Genomic DNA, 20,543 nt, shown 5'->3' on the forward strand with positions numbered 1-20,543 from the left:
ACATCGTTATTGTTGTGAAAAGAAATATTTCCTGCATGCACTAACAGTGAGATTTGTTATATTTTTGGTATCTGTGCCGTTCTTTAAGTATTCATCGTGGGGCTGATTTTGCTTATTTTTCACTGCTGCAACAATATTGTACACCGTTTTTGTTTCAATGCTGTTCTTCATAAAATGTACGAAATTGAAAGTGCATTCGAAAATAAAAGCAATTTTATGCGCTCAGAGAACAATTAATGTCGCCTGCTCATTAAAATCATTGCTGGAATTATTGTGTGCAATACGCTTCTTTGATATTTTACAGAAAATAATTTTTCATAAATATATGTGCCGTATATTTCCTTCCGGCGATAAGATGGCGCAAAAAAACTGTCCGCAACTTGAACAAGTGCGCGGTCAGCTTGGGCAAGAGAGCGGCGCACGCTCGACGCTAGCCTTAGCGGACCGCAGTGGACGATTACACAGTGATCAGTGGTACTAGATGTAGATAAAACGAATCATCGCGCAAACATTATCGTCACAGTAACTGCTACAAACTACTGCAAGCTGCCCACTTTGGTGGCGAACCAGCACCCAAATTTATGTACTCGCGAGGTCATCGATAACGCCTCCCAAGCCGTCGCAGTCACAATGGTAAAGTTTTTTTTTTTTAATATATAGCACAAAATGCGAATTGACGCCTTTCCGGTAATACAGATAGCAACAACTTACGCTATGCGGTGAAATAACCCGCAGAACTCGCATAGCGTAGGCGCAGGACTGCAAAACGTTTTAGGTGAAAATGTTTGTAGCGCCACCTCTCGGAGGCGACATCAAGGGCCTCATGCGGAGCCGTCATCTGAGCCCACTACCCCTATTCTAGCGCACATCTAGCACACTGTAGTTGCGGTTTGGTAAGGCAACCGCGCTGCATTTTGTTTGTTTATGTCGTACGGTCATTCTATGGTACGGTATGGTGAAAAGCTTGCATGGATCGCGCAGTCCAGGTAATTACCGCATTTTTCTTTCCCCACAAGCCCGCGCATTGCCCTGCTGCGCGACTATACGGTCGTAAGATAGCGTGTCATAGAACGATAGAACTGTGTTGAGAACACAACAACCACTGGGACGGCTTTATCGATGTCGGGTGTCACTGCGACTTGCATTCTGCCAGGGGGCCATGTCAAGTGAATGCCCGGAAAGGTGGCAAATTAACAAGCAAGGGTTAAGGTTTTTGTAGTGGTGGTGTTCGTGCAGCAGGAACCACGGCCGCTGGATATTTTTATTATTATTATTCAGCCGCCGTGCGGGGACTGTTGCTGCAGGCATGTGCATAAATGTATGCCTACTCAATCGGCTGTCAGCAGCACGGAGACTTGCTAGACGTCACAAAACATTGCGGTTTGTTTCGTTGCTCTCCATGTGCCGATGCCATTTGAAGTCTCTCAACTTTATCTGACCTGCAAGAGAACCGTGACATGAGGTATAACAGTATCCCGTTGGTTTCTGCGATCAAGTACTTGCTGCTGTGGCACACTGAACAACCATGCTGGCAGTTGATTTTTTTTTTCGGTGTATTTGCCTCAAAGTATTCGCAGTAAAAAAGTGAACAATATTACGGTCTTCTTGCTGAGTTCTTTCCATGCTACAGTTGCATTGCATCTTGTCGAAAAAATGCATTGGTAGTTCACCTGTCCTGACATTCTCTTTATCATACAAGTTGCGTTTGCTTTAAGAAAGCAACGCACACATTGCCCTACTGCAATAATTTTATCAGAACAATCTTTTCTTTTGCTCAATGGAAATGTTCTCATTCATTCAAACTTCTGCATACAGTTTGGTCCACTGTTCAAGGGAACATGAGTGGAAAGTTCGTGCAGTATACACAAAAGCCAGTTTTGATGCACCTTTGGTAATTGTTACCTTTAATAGAGAATTTTAGGTTGGGGGGGCGCAAGTGGCTTGCGTCCCCTAACCTAAAATTCTCTATTATGTCTGATTTAGTTGAGGTTTTGATGGAAAGCCGCATGGTCAAGTAAAGTAAAATATACAGGAAAATGGCCATCGCTGAAACAGCTTATGTAGTCTTAAATATGCGATGAAGTGAATTTTCATGGACCACACTGTGCATTGATCTTGTGTTGGAGCTGCTTTCTTTCTTGCCACTTTATAAAATTTACAATTTTGTCTTTAGTCTTGCAAAATAAATGTGCATTGAAGCATTTTTGCTCGTTTGTGAGAAGGTGGAAATGGTGTGTCAGGTCTTCACACCTCCTGAGCACTGTATTATATGCATATAATGGGCACGGTTCATTATTCACCATTCTTGAAATACAATATTTTTGTGCTCGGTTGTTTACATGACTACCATCCTTCTTTGCACCTTTGTCTTCACTAGTAATTTATTCATATTTTGGCCATAAGTCAGCTGGAGTTGGGTTCATTGCCCAATATCTCTTGAACCTGTGTTGTTGCTCATTGGGTGCATGTTTAATATGTTTCTCTGTGCTCTTGTGTCCATTGCAGCAACGCTTGCTAAGCTTCTACTGTTAGGCTGGTCACTGGATAACATAAATGTAGCTGGGGTCCTAGTACAAAAAGCCAGCTGCATCATCAATGAAAATGATTGTGTTGCAAAACGAGATTATGCTGTTTTGGCATCAAATTCTAGTGTGCCAATGAATACTGCCATTTTTGCAATGTGCAGCATAGGTCACTTTCTAACATTGTGTTCATACTGAATTGATCATGATAACATCACACATAGTGGGGTTGCAGGTGACCTCAGGTGCTATGCGCATCATTTTCTCCATACTGCTAGTACAGTGAAAGCTCGTTAATTCGAACTTCAATAATTCGAATTTATGGATAATTCGAACTGTAGGATTTGGTCCGGCCAAGCTCCATAGAAGTCTATGTATTAAAAAGTCCGTTAATTCGAACGCGAGAAGGTACCCTCACGCATAATTCAAACTACGCTCGCCTGGCACACGGCCAGAGAAACGCGCCTACTGCTTACACACAAGGCTGTATTGCCTCCGAAACGGAGAGAACGGCGAGAGAAGGCAAAATCGGACAAAAATCTAACCGACGCGGGGTCAGCCAGAAGGCAGCGGAGGCTGCCGCCTCTCCGTTCTACGTAACCTCCGAGACTTCTTGCCCGTTGCGAATCTCGGAGGCTTTGCAAATCTTGTACAGCTGCTAATGTGTGGAGATGGCACGGCAAGCTCCAAAACACAGCGAATCAAGTACGTCGCAGCTGCGCTTGCAATCAAGAACCAACGAATCAGGGCCTTCGCCACCTCCACATGTTCAGCGTCTTTGTCTCGGCAGTCTTCATCGGTTGTGCACTTGTGTTTTCAGCTTAGGAGGTATCGGCCGTCGCGATTCATTGTGATGGTGTTAAGCCTCGGCTAGCGTTCGTTTCGGCGGGCATCGGTGGTGTGGCACAGTCGGACCCAGAGCTTCGACTTGAAGATGGCGTGTGCCCGCGGCACACGCCAAATTTCTGACATGCCCTACTGCTTCGAAATCACAGTGTACTGTTGCCCTCCTTCACTTTCGTTAGTTCGAACTTTCGTTAATTCGAACTGAAGCGGCTTCCCCTTGCGGTTCGAATTAACGAGCTTTTACTGTATATTGCAGTAAGTGCTCACATAATTGAATCAGTATCCCTTCTCCGCACTCATATCAAAGCAGAGTAAGCAAGCAGTTGCACAATGGGTACATGAGCTTTACCTTGCAGGCCACTGCGCTTTGCTTAAGTGCTTATCTCTACACCCTCAATGAGATATCCGCAGTTATATCAACAGTAGTCTTCTGTGCACGCCAAGTTCAATGAACTCTGTCAGTAAGGGTCATCCGGCTGCTCTGATAGCCATACATGTTCCTGAGGTCACTTGATCGTCACTGCAAGGGTTATTTCACTCGCTCAGTAGGAGTCCTGCTGGCTCTGTTACTACGACTGAGATCACCATGAAATGCTGTGTCTTACTGTTGTTCAGGGAATTGCACATACTTTTATTAATGCAGCTCAGGAGGTCACTATTTATTGCTGGAAGAGAACCCAGTGGAATTCGACGAAACTATATTATGTCTGTCACATTCATATTCGCTAAAAGAGTCTTAGAAAAAATATCTTTCCCCCTCAGTGTGTTAACTGGGTGATGTGCAAATGAGATAAAATCCACTTACAAGTGTGCTGCTTGTCAACTCTGCATAGTCTCAATTTGAAGAAAGCAAGCTTATCCAGCATGACCCTACTGAGCAGCACTGTGCTTGGACATTGCTTGTGAACACCACACAGAACACTGAATACCACAGAGAGTGCTGGAAGACTTGCAAACTCGCACGTAAACAAAAGCCCTTATGCAGGACGTCGCAGAATGAGGAATGCCACTAGGTGCCGCTGTTCTACTTGTTGCCACAAAGGCACTGCCTCTTGTAAACTTGAACCTTCTTTAAATTGTAGGACACATTAAAAAGTGCACAAAGGGATATAAAATATATAGGAAGCTCTTTTTAAACAAAAAGCATTGGGCACCTAATGACAGCCAACTTAACTGCATGAATTTGGTTACAGGGATGGCTCCAGTGTTGGCGCCAGAGTTTTGCTGTAGTGCCTCTTGGCATGAAGCTTTGCGCAACTTTGTGCCAACTGAAAAATTCTCTTTCTATGGCTAACGTCCTGTTGGTTTCTATCATTATGGATTCCATTATTTTGTTCTCCACAATGTTGTGACACTTTTCAGTTGGTCATCAATCCCTATACGCGACACAACCACAGTCTGTGACAGATGCCCTCTCACAGTAAGATCATGCCAACGAACACTGACACCAAGGACAACATAGGGGAAATTACTTGTGCTTAATAAATGAAATAAAGAAATGATAAATTTAAAGGAAATTAAAGTGGATGGAACAACAGCTTGCCGCAGGTGGGAACCGAACCCATAACCTTCACATTTCGCGTGCGATGCTCTACCAATTGAGCTACCGCGGCGCCGTTTCCCCATCCTCTTTCTTGGGTATTTATGTGTCCTAGTAGAACCCTGGGAATGTAGCCAGCGCCACCACTCACTGACCTTGGCGGCGGACGTGGAACGTCCTTCTTGCCGCAGGCGTCATGAGTACATGATCTTTTTGGGTGAAGGCAAATGGTCAATAAACCCACATATGCTACCTGAAGGCATCAATGTTGCCGGATTCAAGACCCTCGTATGTAATAAACGAGAAGAAAGGGGGTTAACCGAGGGGCCCGATTTTTATTAGTCATATCATAAGAAGCCAACGAACACTGACACCAAGGACAACATAGGGGAAATTACTTGTGCTTAATAAATGAGGTAAAGAAACGGTAAATTTAAAGGAAAAAAAAGTGGATGAAAAAACAGCTTGCCGCAGGTGGGAACCGGTGTGGGTTCGGTTCCCACCTGCGGCAAGCTGTTTTTTCATCCACTTTTTTTTCCTTTAAATTTACCGTTTCTTTATCTCATTTATTAAGCACAAGTAATTTCCCCTATGTTGTCCTTGGTGTCAGTGTTCCTTGGCTTCTTATGATATGACTAATAAAAATCGGGCCCCTCGGTTAACCCCTTTTCTTCTCGTTTATTACATACAAGGGTCTCGAATCCGGCAACATTGATGCCTTCAGGTAGCATATGTGGGTTTATTGACCAGATGCCCTTCACCCAAAAACATCATGTTCTCGTGACACCTGCGTCACAAAGCATGTTCTACATTCGTCGCCAAGGTCTGGGAGTGATGGCGCTGGCTAACACTCCCAGGGTTCTACTAGGATACATAAATACCCAACAAAGTGGATGGGAAAACGGCGCCACGGTAGCTCATTTGGTAGAGCATCGCACGCGAAATGCAAAGGTTGTGGGTTCGGCTTCCACCTGCGGTAAGCTGTTTTTTCATCCACTTTAATTTCCTTTAAATTTATCATTTCTTTATTTCATTTAATCAGCACAAGTAATTGCCCCTATTTTGTCCTTGGTGTCAGTGTTCGTTGGCTTCTTATGATATGACTAATAAAAATCGGGCCCCTCGGTTAACCCCCTTTCTTCTCGTCTCTTACAGTAAGGTTAGATACTAATCCTTACATTTTATGCTTCTGGTTGTCTGCCACTGCAGGTGCATCCCCAAAGAGCTGTTATGAGGAAGCAGATGAAAGGGCACGGAATCACAAGTGCATAGCCTGGCCTGGGGAAGCTACCGTGCCTTCACCCACCCACTTAAGCACTGACCATGCCTTCATAGCGGCCTTAGAGAAGATAAGGACACCAATTTTTTCCAAGAAGGAAGAAGGACCCAGTTGACAAACATGCCAAGAGACTGTCAAAAATGGATTGAAAACAAGTCGGGCTTGGTCAAGAAAGACGACGACATGCCTTGTTCGCCCTCCCCCGGTAAAGATTACAAGAAGCACACAGTTGCTGTGCAGAAAAATGAGTGCGACTCGGCCATGCCAATCCAAACGCAGTGGCTACAGGATGTACAAGTGAAGAAAGAGCCCATCAATGATGTTCCTTTACACCAACAGGAGGGGTATAGTGTCCAAGTCTTAGAGCCACTCTTGAAATGCAAAAGTGAAGCTAAATGGAACCGTGACATTCCTGATCAAGCTGAGCAACCTCGAGAAGACTTTGGCACTACAGCATCTACAGTAAAGCTGGAAGAAGGGATGCAGCATTCTGACAAATGCAGAGTGGACAACGAAGAGCGAGCCTCCAATGTAGAAGGCCAGTTGTTCAAGCTTGCCCGCTGTAGTTCTCCCGACGGCGTGGTTTCACTGCAGGCTCGGTGCCCCGAGCCCACCGAAAGCACTGCGAATCTGTCGAAGCTGGGACGCCGCCGCAGAAGCACACGGCGGGCTGTCAGTGGCACGTCATCGGGTGCCAGGGTGCCACAGCATCTTCCAGAATCGCCTTTCTCGAGAGATGGCGATGATGTGGCTGCCCAGGAGCCTCCGGACGTGCGCTACCACTGTCCGCGCTGCAATATTGCGTGCCCCGAAGAGAGCTCCCTGGCCATTCACGTGCGCTGCCATGGAGGTGCCGGTGACAGGCGTCACTGCTGTCACCTGTGTCCTGCCACGTTTGCTCAAAAGCATGGTCTGAAGTACCACCTGAGCCAGCACTGGGGGATCAAACCGTGGAAGTGCAGTGACTGTTCCTACGCATGTTCCACGAAGCACGTTCTGGAGCTTCACATTCGCCACCGGCACAGTGGCGAGCGACCATTCAAGTGTGACCTCTGTGACAGGGCATTTGCCTCTCATTCCATTTTCATGGCAAGTGCCCTCTTTCCATCACTTAAGATGGATAATGAACATAGAGCATAGTGCTAATACACATGAAAAGTAAACATTTGTGATTTTGTATTTGCTGAACCAACTTGAATGAAGTTTGGTTGATTTTAAGAATGTTAAATTGTAGAGGCTCATGAGAACAAAATTTCGATTCAGGCCCTGAAATGTGTTTCAAGGAAAATATAGATGCAAGTATGACAATCAAGCTCACAATTACAAGGGCTATTTTGTAGGTCCGATAAGTTGCAAAATTATAATCACAGTGAAAATCAAAACTGTTTAATTCGGAACATTTATATTCACTTTCCAGCTACTTCTCTACATCGTCGCCATGCCGACTGAGACATTTGTTGTAGTGTGCTACCAACTTTCTGATACCCTCATTGTAGAATGCAGCCAGCTGTACTTCCAGCCAATTCTATATGCTGATCTGCAGCTTGTCATCGGAGTCAATCTCCGGCCGTCCTAGCCAGCATTTCATGTGAGCAAAGAGATGGTAATCAGTGGGAGCCAAGTCCGGGCTGTACAGTGGGTGGTCAAACACTTCATCATCATCATTTATTATTCCCTTAAGGGTCTCTTCAGGGACATTATTACATAAGGGGGAGGGGAGACAGCGATGGGAAAGTGCCATACATCAGCTCAAATAAAAAAACAGAGGTAACAGAAAAATAAATAATAAACTGTGTAGAAAACATCAGGTATAAACAGACCAATGAAAATATCTCAAACTGAGTAGCAATAAATTTGAAGAAAACTGTACACGTAAATGTGAAAAATGCTAAACAGAAGTGGCAAAAAAGAAGAGAAGGAAAAATAGGCGATGACACAAGCAACTTGGATTGCTGGGAGAGGAAATGTGAGGAAAAGTGGCTATTTTTTGGGTTCAAATGGTCTGATAGTAACTGCCTAAATTTGGAGGGATTTGACTCTGAAACCACGGCTTTGGGAAGACTGTTCCATTCTTCTATGGCAATGGGGAGCAAGGATTTGTTGAAGACGCTGGAAGAACCATGCAAATGCTGTATGCAAACGCTGTATACTAAGGGAGTTAAAGAAACGGCGAGATGAGCGTAACGGAGCATGTAATAAGTTCTCGCGTAGTGCAGGAAAGTTAAAGTATAATTTATGAAAAAGACAGAGCATTGCAAGTTTCCGGCAGAGTGCTAGGAGTTCGAGTCTGAGAGACAATTTCATGTCAGTAACACTATGCCAAGGCGAGTACTGGGAAGTTATGAAGCGGGCTGCCCGGTTCTGAATGGCTTCGAGCGACTGAATCAAGTAAACCTGGTTAGGGTTCCATATGGCTGAGGTGTACTCCATTTTAGAGTGGACGTATGTTTCGTATGCTAGTTGCCTGATGGATGGAGGGGACATAGCCAGCGATCTTCGGATGAAACCAAGTGTTAGCACAAAATTTCATGATATAGTCACCCAAGTTAACTTGTTAGTTATTTCGACTCCCAGGTACCTGTATGAGTTTGTTACTGATAGTGCCGTGGAGTTCAGCGAGTACGGGAAAAGGGTAGTGGAACGTTTACGTGAGATGTGCATGCATTTACATTTTGAAATATTAAGCTGCATAAGCCAGTCAGAACATCATTTCTAGATTTTGTTTAAGTCGTCTTGTAATGATTCCTGGTCGGTATTATCGGCAATGCGGCGATAAATGGCACAATCGTCCGCAAAAAGACGGACAGATGACAAAATCTCAGATGGCAGGTCGTTGATTAAAATTAGGAACAGAAGCAGCGCAGGAACAGAACCCTGGGGAACTCCAGAGATAACTTCAGTAGTTTCGGACGCATGAGTGGCAATGACAGTGAACTGTGAGCGGTTAGTTAAAAAGCAGCGAATCCAGGATAAGATAAGAGGGTCAAGTGATAAGCATGCAAATTTACACAATAGACATTGGTGAGGAACGCAGTCAAATGCTTCTGAAAAATCCAAGTAAATGACGTCTGTTTGGAATGAAGAATCTAAATTAAGGTGAAGATCGGTTGTGAATTCAAAAAGTTGGGTTTCGCAAGAGAAGCCTGCCCTGAAACCATGCTGTTTGGCAAAGAAGAAAGAATTGTGATCGAGGTGATTTGCAATATGGGAGTAGAGTATATGTTCGAAGAGCTTGCATGAGATGCATGTTAATGAAATGGGACGATAATTAAAGGGGTCAGCAAATTCGCCACTCTTGAAAATTGGCACAACCTTGCTTGATTTCCACTCGTCCGGAATTTGACTGGTATTGAGGGACTGGGTGAAGATGAGTTGCAGGAATTGGCTTGTGAAATGCTTCGTGCCTTTAAGTATTTTAGCAGGAATGTTATCAGGTCCGGGTGAAGTAGACGGCTTGAGGTTATCGATGAGCTTTGAAATTCCCTCAGATGTGATGGTTACGGGTGGCATTGGAATAAAATTTAGGCTCGGTAAAGTAATAAAGTTTTTCATCCATAATAAAGTTTTTCATCCATCCATCCATCGGTAAAGTAATGCTTTTATCAGCTGGCTCGTGGGTGAAAACTGAGGTAAAGTAGGAATTCATTGCATCTGATCTCTCCTAAAGCGGAATGTCTGTGCCGTCATGTCTCTTTAAGGATTTGTTATAGGAACTGTTCTTGTTAGGCCTTAGCAAATTCCAAAATTTCTTGGGGTTACCACGCAATATTTCTAGAAAATCGTGACTGTAGAATTTTCTTCTGGATGACCACAGTAATCTAGTGTATTCGCGAAGGATGCCGAAGTATTTTTCCCATTTTACGGGTGATCCGGAGTTCTTGGCATTTCGTAAGAGACGCTTCTTTTTTCGTGATAGCTTAAACAGTGAGTTAGAGTACCATGGCTTTGTGGCATCCCCGCGGATGCACATGAGTGGGACATAGATGTCTATGGCTTATATGGCTCAGGTGCCGGATTACCGTGCTTGTGCCAGGTTGCCAGTTGACAGACTGGTCCACTGCTGGAAGCAGCGGATGCAGGTCGATGTGGTCGTTGTTGAGGTAGTCATCGTCAGCTGGTAGCCAAGCTATCTTGTTGATGTCGTGCGGCCCAAGAAAGCCTGAGCTTTCAGCGTTGGAGCCTAAAGTGGCGGGACCCCATATCAAGATTGCCTGCAGCAGATGAAAAAAGGGCATCTGCATGATGAGTTGCGATGCGGTGGCGTGCCCCCCCATCAAAAATGCTGCAGGAGCTTCTTTGTTGCAGCTGCACTATGCGGCCACACATTGTCATAAAGAAGGACCGAACCTAATGACAACATTCCTCTTTGCTTGTTCTGAATTGCCTTACATAGACGTTCAAGAGTGGTGTTGTACGAGGCTGAAGCAATGGTCGTGCCACAATGCATTAATTACACCAAAAGAACACCATTGCTGTCCCAAAACGCAGAAGCCATACACTTTCTGCTGGAGAAGGTTGGCTTGAACTTCTTTGCTTTTGGGGAATCATTTCAGGAAAACTGTTTGGATTGCTCTTTTGTTTCTTCAGTTTGGAAACGGGCCCATGTCTCATCCCCTGTGACAAGTGAAAAAACCTTCTCTTTCATCATGGTAGTGTTGAAGAAACATTAAGGCTGCGCCCATTCACCGTGTTTTGTGATGGTCGGTCAACATCTTGTGAATCCACGTTGCACAGAGTTTGCGGTAGTGGAGTCTCACACTCACAATGGTATAGAGAACTGACCATGAAATTTTAGGAAACGAATCACTCAACACAGAAATCGTGAACCGATGATTTTCTCAAATTGCCTGATCCACTGGCTGAACAAGATCATCGTACAACACTCACTTCCTTCCCTGCATGCCTGCATCATGAACGCTTGTGCATCTTGCTTCAAAGTTCCTGCACCATTTCCTCACTTTGCTGTCACTCATAAAAGTTGTACCATACACATAACTCGTGCATTGATGAATTTTGGCTGCATTGCACCCCTCAGCATGAAGAAATTGAATGACCGCATGTACTTCACACTTAGCAGGAGACTCTATTGCTTGAGGCATGTTTACATGCTCACTGCACATTGACAACTGCGACCTCACGTGATTGACGGGCATACTAGAGACACTGCACAACACATGTACGTACAGCGTCATCAGATTTCCACTGTGGTTTTCATTTCGTGACCGATCAGACCTTGAAAAATATATAACCTTCATATATATCTCTCTTAACTACTACTACGCAGATATTACAGTTCTGTAAGATGCATCTGACGAGCTGTTTACTCCGCAGTTTTCCACCACATAGCTTTCTTATTGAATATCTCTCTTGAAAAATTTGTCATCATCATCATCAGTCTATTTTATGTGCACTGCAGGATGAAGGCTTCTCCAAGCGATCTCCAATTACCTCTTGTCTTGCGCCAGCTGATTCGAACTTGTGCCTGCATATTTCCTAATTTCATCACCCAACTTAGTTTTCTGCTATCTTCGACTGCACTTGCTTTCTCTGGAACCCATTCTGTAATCCTAATGGTTGACTGGTTTTCTGCCCTACACATTACATAGCCTGCCCAGCTCCTTTTTTCCTCTCCTAATGTCAACTAGACAGTCTGTCGCTGCTTGCTGTCTGATCCACACTGCTCTCTTCCTGTCTCGTTTAACATTATGCCTAAATTTTTTCGTTCCGACACTCTTTGTGCAGTCCTTAAAGGGACACTAAAAGTTAATATTAAGTCAACGTGGACTGTTGAAATACCATCCCCCGAAACGCTTGTTTTGTGCGAAGAAGAGACTTATTTCAAGAGAAAATGCGCTCTGAAGCATCCGCGTACCTCTAGCGCAATTCAAATCGCCTGCCTTCTGATCGAGGAGTGGTGGTGGCATGGTCTCATAGTGACGTTGCTCGGTCGGTGAGCAAAACAGCGGCCGCAGGCGGCGCTGCGGCTTTTATGCGGGAAATGCAAACGCGCGGCCAGAAACAGAGGCAAGACATAGCCAACAGCAGCACGAAAGCAGAACTATGGTGGCTAGCGGAAGGGAAAGCACGCGACGATAAGCTGGTTCTTTATTTTATGATGGCAACTTCGATGCTCGTTGAAATGGACGACCCTGATAACGACACATTGGCTTGCGATGCTGGGCTCGACTTCAGATATTTAAGCACTGGTGAACGTGACCTGCTGCTGAAAGCTCACGTTGCGTATTACTACGACGACGGCCTGCTTTGAAAGGTACTCCACACGACTTCAGTAAGTCGGCATTGAACTCGTAATCCTCTGGACGAAAGTGCAGCGAGCACACTACGTGATTTTTCGGCTCTGCCAGTGTGCTGTGGCAGAGGTACAGCACTTAACCACTTCGAACGGAGAGGTTCACTCATTGGCACACAGTGATAAGTAACGTTGGATTCGCCGCTGCAACTGCCCTTGACCAAGTTCCGCGGACCATTCGCGCATCCCACGACATCACATGGACGTGGCATTCTCGCTGCTTGTTCCAAATGCAAGTTTCACGAGCCAGCAGGACCACCTCAGCACGACGCGATAGCAAAACAACTGAAACTCCAAAGCGCGCGTGGCGCAAAGTCGAGCGCGCAGAGTTGAGTGAAAACGAAACCTTTCGATCACCCACACTACTCAAGGGTAACGTCAAAATGTAATTTTTTCTTTGAATCGAACAGGTGTAGACAAGTAGCATTTTCTTCTGTCTTATAATCTAATGAAATTATATTTTTAATATGAGTAGTTGAGTAATAGTGATGTAAATTATGATGAGGAGTGTCTTCGTCATCGAGCTAGTGCCGGAATGTCGCTGGGGAGTCTCAAATCGTGTCATGCATTTACCTCAATTTCCCGGTTACTAAAGGTCTGTTCGTGATTACCGTATTTTCGCGATTCCAAGCACCCCCGAATTCTAAGCACCCCCCTCTACTTTCGAGAGAAAACTGGGAAAAAAGTTAGCATGCGAATCTAAGCACCCCCCCTATTTGTTAGGAAGAGCGTGTAGCCAAGACCGCCAAACGCGCTTGCTCCCTCTGCCATCGAGCCAGAGCCGTCGGCCTCCCGAGGTGGCACGGCGTCCGCGGCTCGAGTGCGCCGTACAGCCGGACTGTACGGCTGTACGGTGAAAGCTGCAGAAAGCGTCTCCATCAACCATGGCAAAGTGAATTTTGGACGCGTGGAAGCGGGTCCAAGTGGACGTTGTGGTAAAACCTGAAGAAGTGCTCGATCCCAAACCACTTCGACGGAACGGAAGACGACCTGCTGTGGGATACCGAGTGCGGCGGTTCAAGCAGTGCGACGAACTCGAGGGGCAGTGATAGCAACTGAGCATCCAATACAATCGGTGGGTTCACTGTCTGCATCGATTTTTCTTTTGAATGTTTGCAAAATAACATGTTATTTCTCGCACCTGTATCGTCGTGATGTCGCAGTGAAAAGAGGGAGGGGGAGTCATTGTAGATTTTTCTAATCTAAGCACCTCCCCTCACTTTGGGCATCGCGATCGTGACAGCTGGGGTGCTTAATCGAGTAAATACGGTATTTGACGCCTTAGACGTTCTAGAGCATTGCTTTATCACTTTAACTTGACTTCATAGTAACCTTGGGTGTCCCTTTAAATTGTGCTCGAGCTTTTTTGTTAACCTCCAAGTTTCTGCTCTGTATGTTATCACTGGTAGAATGCAATCATTGTACACATTTTTCAACGACAGTGGTAAGCTTCCAGTCAGGGTTCGGTAATGTATGCTTATGCACTCCAACCCATTTTTATTCTTTAAATTTCCTTCTCATGGTCAGGGACCCCCATGAGTATAATCGACCTAGATAAGCATACTCCTGCACAGACTCTAGAGGCAGACTGGCAGTCATGAATTCTTGCCCCCTTTCCAGGTTATTGAACATTATCTTTGCCTTCTGCATATTAACCTTCAATACTACTCTTACACTTTCCCAGTCAAGGACCTCAGTCATTTGCTGCAATTCACCCCCGGGTGTTTTGACAAATTTTGTTCTCTCTCCCTCCTCAGGGTGTCTACCAACCGGGAAACTGGGAATTCTCAGGGATTTTGAGTAGTCTGGAAAAACTCAGAGAAAACTTAGGGAATTTGTGCCTCTGTCAGGGAAAATTAGCTGCAATTTTATTGAAAGAGATGAAAGTGATCGTAATGCTGGCTCGAGTAACAGACTGGAATTTAATGAATCGTTTTTGACATCCTATCGTCAGCTGGAGGAGTTGCCAGTGTACAGTTAACGACCGACTTTCCGGATGCCCAGTAATTTGGATGGCTTCGTGGCACCACCTCGTGCCCCATAGAGTCAATGTATCAGACCGTCTGAAATTTCGGACGCAAGAACCCTTTGCCATCCGATTTTCCGGACTTTTTGCCGTGACCGTAGGTCTGAAACAGCAATAATCAAAGCTACCACCGCTGCCATTCTGATTACCTCGCCGCCTCGAACCGGTGCTCTCGCATGTGGATCCGTTGGCAGCCGTAGCCACCACTGCGACAACGCTAGACCTAGTTGCTTCGATGTTCACTATTAAGCTTCTTGCCGTTCGTTGCTGAATTTGCTGCTGTCAGCAATGGCACCAACTTTGCCTTTGTGGTCTTTGCAATTGGCTTAGAAGCTTGGAAAGGAAAATGTGTGCGTTGCATAATGCCGGTTCCCGACAGTCAGCTTCGCCTCTGTACAGAAATGTTACTTGTGAAGCATATGCAAAAGTACTGCAGTGAAGCATAAGCGTGGGAAGGGGCTATGACACGGGACACACTGTCGTCCTTAATTATAAACGCAAGCACCTGGTATTTCCTGCCACAGTACGAGCACCGATATGCCTAATACATGTACCAACAGGCCTTCAGAGCGTTTTCGAATGTGCATGTAGCGGTTTGAGCCCTTAAGAGCAATAAATGACATACATTAATTTTTTCCAACTGGCCGATTTTTTGGACGTTCTTGAGACCCCTAGGTAGTTCGAAAAATGAGACCTGGACTGTGCGACTGACCAAGAAGCTGCTTCAAATGGTCCATGGAGCGAACGAGTGGCGGAAGAAGGACAAGAACAGAAAGAACCTATGCATTGAGGAATGAAATGGAAAGAAAGCATGCTGCCGCCGTTTTGAAGGAGCTTGAGCTCAAAAAGTGTTGGCTGATGCCGAGATGCAGGTGTCCCTCATCGAAACCAAAATAAGCTCTTTAAAGCAGTGGAGCACTGCACTGAGGCTTTGTGCACAAGCTGAGAGTATGTCAGCACAGTTGACATACAAGCTGTTGAGAGAGAATCTCAATTGGGACAAAGTTCGGGCCTCATACCACTGAGCTTGCTGTCAGTTGATAGAAATAGCTCATATTCGAAAATATTTCTTCTGTATGCATCTCCTTTTTATTTGTATTTGAGAATGTCCGACTCGATTTGCAATTTTCTTCGAATACATTTTATTTGCTGTGCATTTTACTAACCCCTCCCTTCTATTCTCTTTTTGAATAACATAAGCACTACTCCTTAGTATTCAAATTGGATTAAGTCGTATTTAAAAAAAAAATGTCATATGCTTACTAAAGAGCGACAGCATTGGGTGGTATTGTTTCAGCCCATCTTGACATAAAACATAGTTCTGCGTCACTCAGGGAATTTTGCAAAGGCACTCGGGGAATTTGGAGCGAGCCTAGACCTCACTAACCTATGGTGACTGTAGATTGCCCTACCTAGCAAAGCAACGAACGGGGCTAGTTGATGGACTTTCATGATTGTATTGCGCTTAGTGTTACACTGACGAACGTAAGGAACAAGTCAGACGTATGCCATTGTACGTTGACGCGGACGTATGTTCTGCCACACACGTCCGCGTCAACATACGGCCGCATACGTCTGTGTCTTGTTCCTTATGTTCGTCAGTGTAACACTAAGTGCAATACAATTATGAACCCTGCCTAACACTTCTGAAATTTATGTAACAGAGTTCTAAGTACAGTGAACAAAATCTTAAGATGCATTTTCGTCTGCTCTAAATGCTTTATGACTGGTTTACGAAGTTGTAAGGACTATGGATTCTGGCACGCCGTGCACTGACTTGTTTGCTGCTGCAGTTTGGGCATGCTCAGCTGCTAGAGTTCTGAGAGAACACTTTGTCAGTCCTGAACTGATGATAATTTTTCTTTTGTAGCTGTTGACTTTGTAATTATAACTACGAAGACTCGATTCAGGATTCCACAGATAATTCCAGCACTTTTTCTGTGACCTGGTCATAGCACGCACCAAGTGCAGTGGAGCTTCGGATATGGAAAACTAAACTATCCATATCACCGAAAGCAGAGGTGGTAGTCATTCTGCATCACAAACAACCTACGCACGCGTGGCAGTCATCCTGGTGCTGTAGTTGAAGACCATACAATGACCACGTCACTGAAAACTGTCAAGTTGACCCGTCCAATTGTGCACTTCTCTTGGAAATGCAGGGGAAACCTGTTCTCTCTTGTCCCATCTAGTGCTGAATGAACTCTGCTTCTGGCAGCATGGTTGTACTGTGTGTGTATGCACTGGTGGCGTTTGGTACTAGGACATTGCCACATCAGGTTTTGGTGATCTGAATAGTCTCTTTTTCGCCGCAGAAGTGTGCAGTAGGCATGCAGTTTGGGTTGTCTTCATTAATAAGTAATGTAATTAATTATTAGTTGCTCTCTCATGGAATTAAAGGTCTAAGCTATCCAATAAAGAAATAAAAACAACAAAACTTTTGTCAGCTGTACTCTTTTAAGAAAGGAGGAGTTGCCCTAGGCTAATGGTGGCCATGGGAGCGCTTTCTTCTGGTGTCTTGATAAATGGACCCCATGGCACTACTCTTGGGGGGCGAGAGGTGGGGGAGGGGAGGGGGGTTCAGGGCCAGAGCTCCAGCCTTCACAGCCTCCTTAATGCACTGTTGGTCCATAATTTTGCCTTTATCAAGTGCTTGCCAAACTTGTTGCTGTACTACTGTTTCCTCCAGTGCTTGCCTCAACAACGTGACAGCATTTTGATCTAGAACCATTGTTTGCAATAGGTGACTTTGTGGACATGCATAACCTGCTGTAAGAATAGCTGTAATGAGTACCACTTTTTTATCTGCTGGGCAATATTTCCTGGGCTCCCAAAGCACCTAATATTTTATCCTTCTGCGACCACACTTTTGAGATGCCAGAAACATGGTAGCAATGATTGGTGAAGAAGTTACAATCATTGCTTGAGTGAGTTATCTAATGAACATTTGGGAATGTTTAGCCTAGTTGGACTGTCTAACCAGCAGTTTCTGTGAGGTCTTGTTGGCAGTCCGTGAGCGTACGTTGAGTTCGCCTTAAAATATCATCTCTACACGATTTGTGAACTGGGCATGCAAAATGATATTAGCTGTTGCTGAATTGGGATCAGTTGGGGAAGTCTCACGCAATAGTGAAATAACTGTAGAAGTGCACGTTGCCAATTGTATGACCTTATAGAGGTGGTTAACAGTTGTGCGCAGTAAAATTTCAGTTAAGGGAATGAAGTTACTGGAATCTGGCGTTCCTGTGTTATTCCTGCCTGTGGCTTCTCCAAAAGTGAGAAACTTGCTTTTGGTTAAGTGGATGTGGTGAACTATCTTGGAGGGTGGAGGAGAGGTGTGCCATGAGAGAGTCGGCAAATCACTACAACAGCTCAAGGAACCACGAAAACGTGCTCCTTTCACGCGCACAACATAGCTAGCTCACTGATACAGTGAAATATTGTTAACTTGTTGCTCCTTAATTTCGGAAATCAAATCATTCATGTTTACGCTCTGGCCCCGGCTAGCCATACATGCATTATTTGATGGCATGAAATTCCCTTCAATTCAAGCACAATTGGTCAGGCAACATTTGACTTGGATGACCCTCACACCACACCTGCACAATTGTACAGCACAAAAGAGTCATACATACATCCGTCATACATAGCGTACAGTTTAGATGTTCGGGAATAGGAAGCTACATTGAGGCTGACATGGCCGCAGAAGTTCACAACCAGAAATTCTTAGGTTGCATAGACGCTATGGGAGCAAGCAAATCCTGCCGAATGCATGCGATGCCAAGAGGGTGCGCATCCATCACTGTGCTAAGGCTCTTTGCTGATAGGCTAAGTGCATGTGCAAGAACAAAATCACGCTACGACCATACGCAATGCAACTCTTAAAGTCACACATTAGGATTGACAAACTGCTGTACAATTCAAGTGTGACGTAAAGAACATTCAAATCTTAATTACGTGCTGCACCAAATACACTCAAATTTCGCTAGCTTGCTCCACACAGCTTCCTGTGGCGTGTATGGATTAACATGCAATGCGTGATTCAGGTTTGAAAATTTGTTGTCATCACCCTTTTGAAGTGCAATTGGTGCCAAGGGGAGACAAATGCTGGCTAGGGCGGTAGAAAAGGTAGGCAGTTTGGTGAAATTGAGTTTTCCCAACTGGAGCAACAGAGCCAGTTGATGCAAGGATGCAGGGGTCGTTAGACGTCTAGGAGAGGCTGTCGTCCTGTAGTGAACGTAAAATAGCTGATGAAGGTGCAAAAAATTCTTTTGTCCCCAATGCAGGTCCACAGACGCATCCACACAGGCGAGAAACCCTATGCTTGCCCACTGTGCCCAGCCACCTTCAGAGACTGCAGCGCCAAGCGGAAACACCTTCTTGTGACTCATAGCACCGCGAGGCCCCACACTTGCGAGCACTGCAGCAAGTCCTATGCCCTGCCGGAGCAGCTCAAGCGCCACGTGATCACGCACACCGGCGACACGCCCCACCTGTGCCACTTGTGCCCTGCACGGTTTACTAGGCACTCGTCGCTTGTTGTTCACGTGAAAAATCACATAGGCGATCGCTCGCACCACTGCGAGCAGTGTGAAAAGTCCTTTGTGACTGCCTCGAGACTCGCGGAGCATGTCAATTGCACGCACTCATCAAAGCCGGCGTACCCGTGCAAGCTGTGTCCCAGGAAATACAAGCACAGTGGTTCTCTCAACGCACATGTCCGAGCTGAACACCCTGCCGAGGGGAAGACGTGAACCTTGGAACTGTCTACGTCTAGGAGAGGCAGTCGTCCTGTAGTGAACATAAAATAGCTGATGAAGGTGCAAAAAATTCTTTTGTCCCCAATGCAGGTCCACAGACGCATCCACACAGGCGAGAAACCCTATGCTTGCCCACTGTGCCCAGCCACCTTCAGAGACTGCAGCGCCAAGCGGAAACACCTTCTTGTGACTCATAGCACCGCGAGGCCCCACACTTGCGAGCACTGCAGCAAGTCCTATGCCCTGCCGGAGCAGCTCATGCGCCACGTGATCACGCACGCCGGCGACACGCCCCACCTGTGCCACTTGTGCCCTGCACGGTTTACTAGGCACTCGTCGCTTGTTGTTCACGTGAAAAATCACATAGGCGATCGCTCGCACCACTGCGAGCAGTGTGAAAAGTCCTTTGTGACTGCCTCAAGACTCGCGGAGCATGTCAATTGCACGCACTCATCAAAGCCGGCGTACCCGTGCAAGCTGTGTCCCAGGAAATACAAGCACAGTGGTTCTCTCAACGCACATGTCCGAGCTGAACACCCTGCTGAGGGGAAAACGTGAACCTTGGAACTGTCTACGTATGCTGGAATCGTGCATGTGGTAATGTATACTGACATGTAAATAAAGAAATGCCTATTTTATGCAACTAAGAAATCCAAGTTCTGTTGAGTACTGTATTTATGGACATAATGCTCGCACTTCTTTTCGTGGAAAGCTGATGCAAAATTGAGTGGGGGGAATGGATAACCATGTGGGGAAGAGAGGGAGAGAGACAGCAAAGAGAGGAAACGCAGGGAAGTCAACCAGACGAGCATCCGGTTTGCTACCCTACACTGGGGGAAGGGAAAGGGGGGACAGAAAGAGGAAAGCGGGATAGAGGAAACACTCTGTGCATGCAGCAAAGCGCCTGAAAATCAGTCAAGTCAAAGCAAGTGCTCCGTTGATACGTTAGGCTGCCGTCATTCTGCTGTCTGAAGCTAATCTTGGTGCTTCATAGCTAGTGATGCACGTTGAAGTCGCCAGTGAAGACCAAGGAGCCGGTGGGCGTCAGCAGCATGATGTAGCGCGTGGGAGTATATTTGTAAGCTAAACCCTAGCCGTTCTGACTTCATTTCGAATATAATGATGCGGATGAGCCATGATGCTTACCCAAGAGTTGCAAGTACTGAATTGAGAGCATCCAGCACTTGCATTGCACCTCGCGCTGACGGAGTGTGCAGGTTGTTTAAGAGCATTCTAAAAGTATTCACCAGAGACCAGAGC

General features: G+C 45.6%; 1 protein-coding gene across 4 annotated transcripts; it reads left to right on the plus strand.

The window, feature by feature from the left end:
* Positions 1 to 831: 831 nt before the first annotated feature.
* Positions 832 to 19,939, plus strand: LOC135912391 (zinc finger protein 501-like). 4 transcript variants are annotated; one of them, XM_065444831.1, is made up of 3 exons: positions 832 to 986; positions 6,118 to 7,276; positions 18,810 to 19,939. In XM_065444831.1, exons 2-3 carry the CDS (start codon positions 6,308 to 6,310, stop codon positions 19,275 to 19,277), a joined length of 1,437 nt encoding a protein of 478 aa, XP_065300903.1. In that variant the 5' UTR covers positions 832 to 986; positions 6,118 to 6,307; the 3' UTR covers positions 19,278 to 19,939. The 4 variants fall into 4 exon arrangements, with proteins under 4 accessions (XP_065300903.1, XP_065300906.1, XP_065300904.1 ...); XM_065444834.1 differs by lacking the exon at positions 832 to 986 and adding an exon at positions 1,064 to 1,182; XM_065444832.1 differs by lacking the exon at positions 832 to 986 and adding an exon at positions 1,228 to 1,462.
* The last annotated feature ends 604 nt before the right edge of the window (positions 19,940 to 20,543 follow it).

The sequence above is a fragment of the Dermacentor albipictus genome, chromosome 6 (assembly GCF_038994185.2).
Source record: "Dermacentor albipictus isolate Rhodes 1998 colony chromosome 6, USDA_Dalb.pri_finalv2, whole genome shotgun sequence".
In the NCBI taxonomy this organism is placed as follows: domain Eukaryota; kingdom Metazoa; phylum Arthropoda; class Arachnida; order Ixodida; family Ixodidae; genus Dermacentor; species Dermacentor albipictus.

Excerpts from the sequence above, each read along its gene's own strand:
- LOC135912391 (XM_065444831.1), top strand. The coding sequence starts at position 6,308 with ATGCCAAGAGACTGTCAAAAATGGATTGAAAACAAGTCGGGCTTGGTC. Across the intron at positions 7,277-18,809 it reads CCTCTCATTCCATTTTCATG|GTCCACAGACGCATCCACAC; the intron begins GCAAGTGCCCTC and ends TCCCCAATGCAG.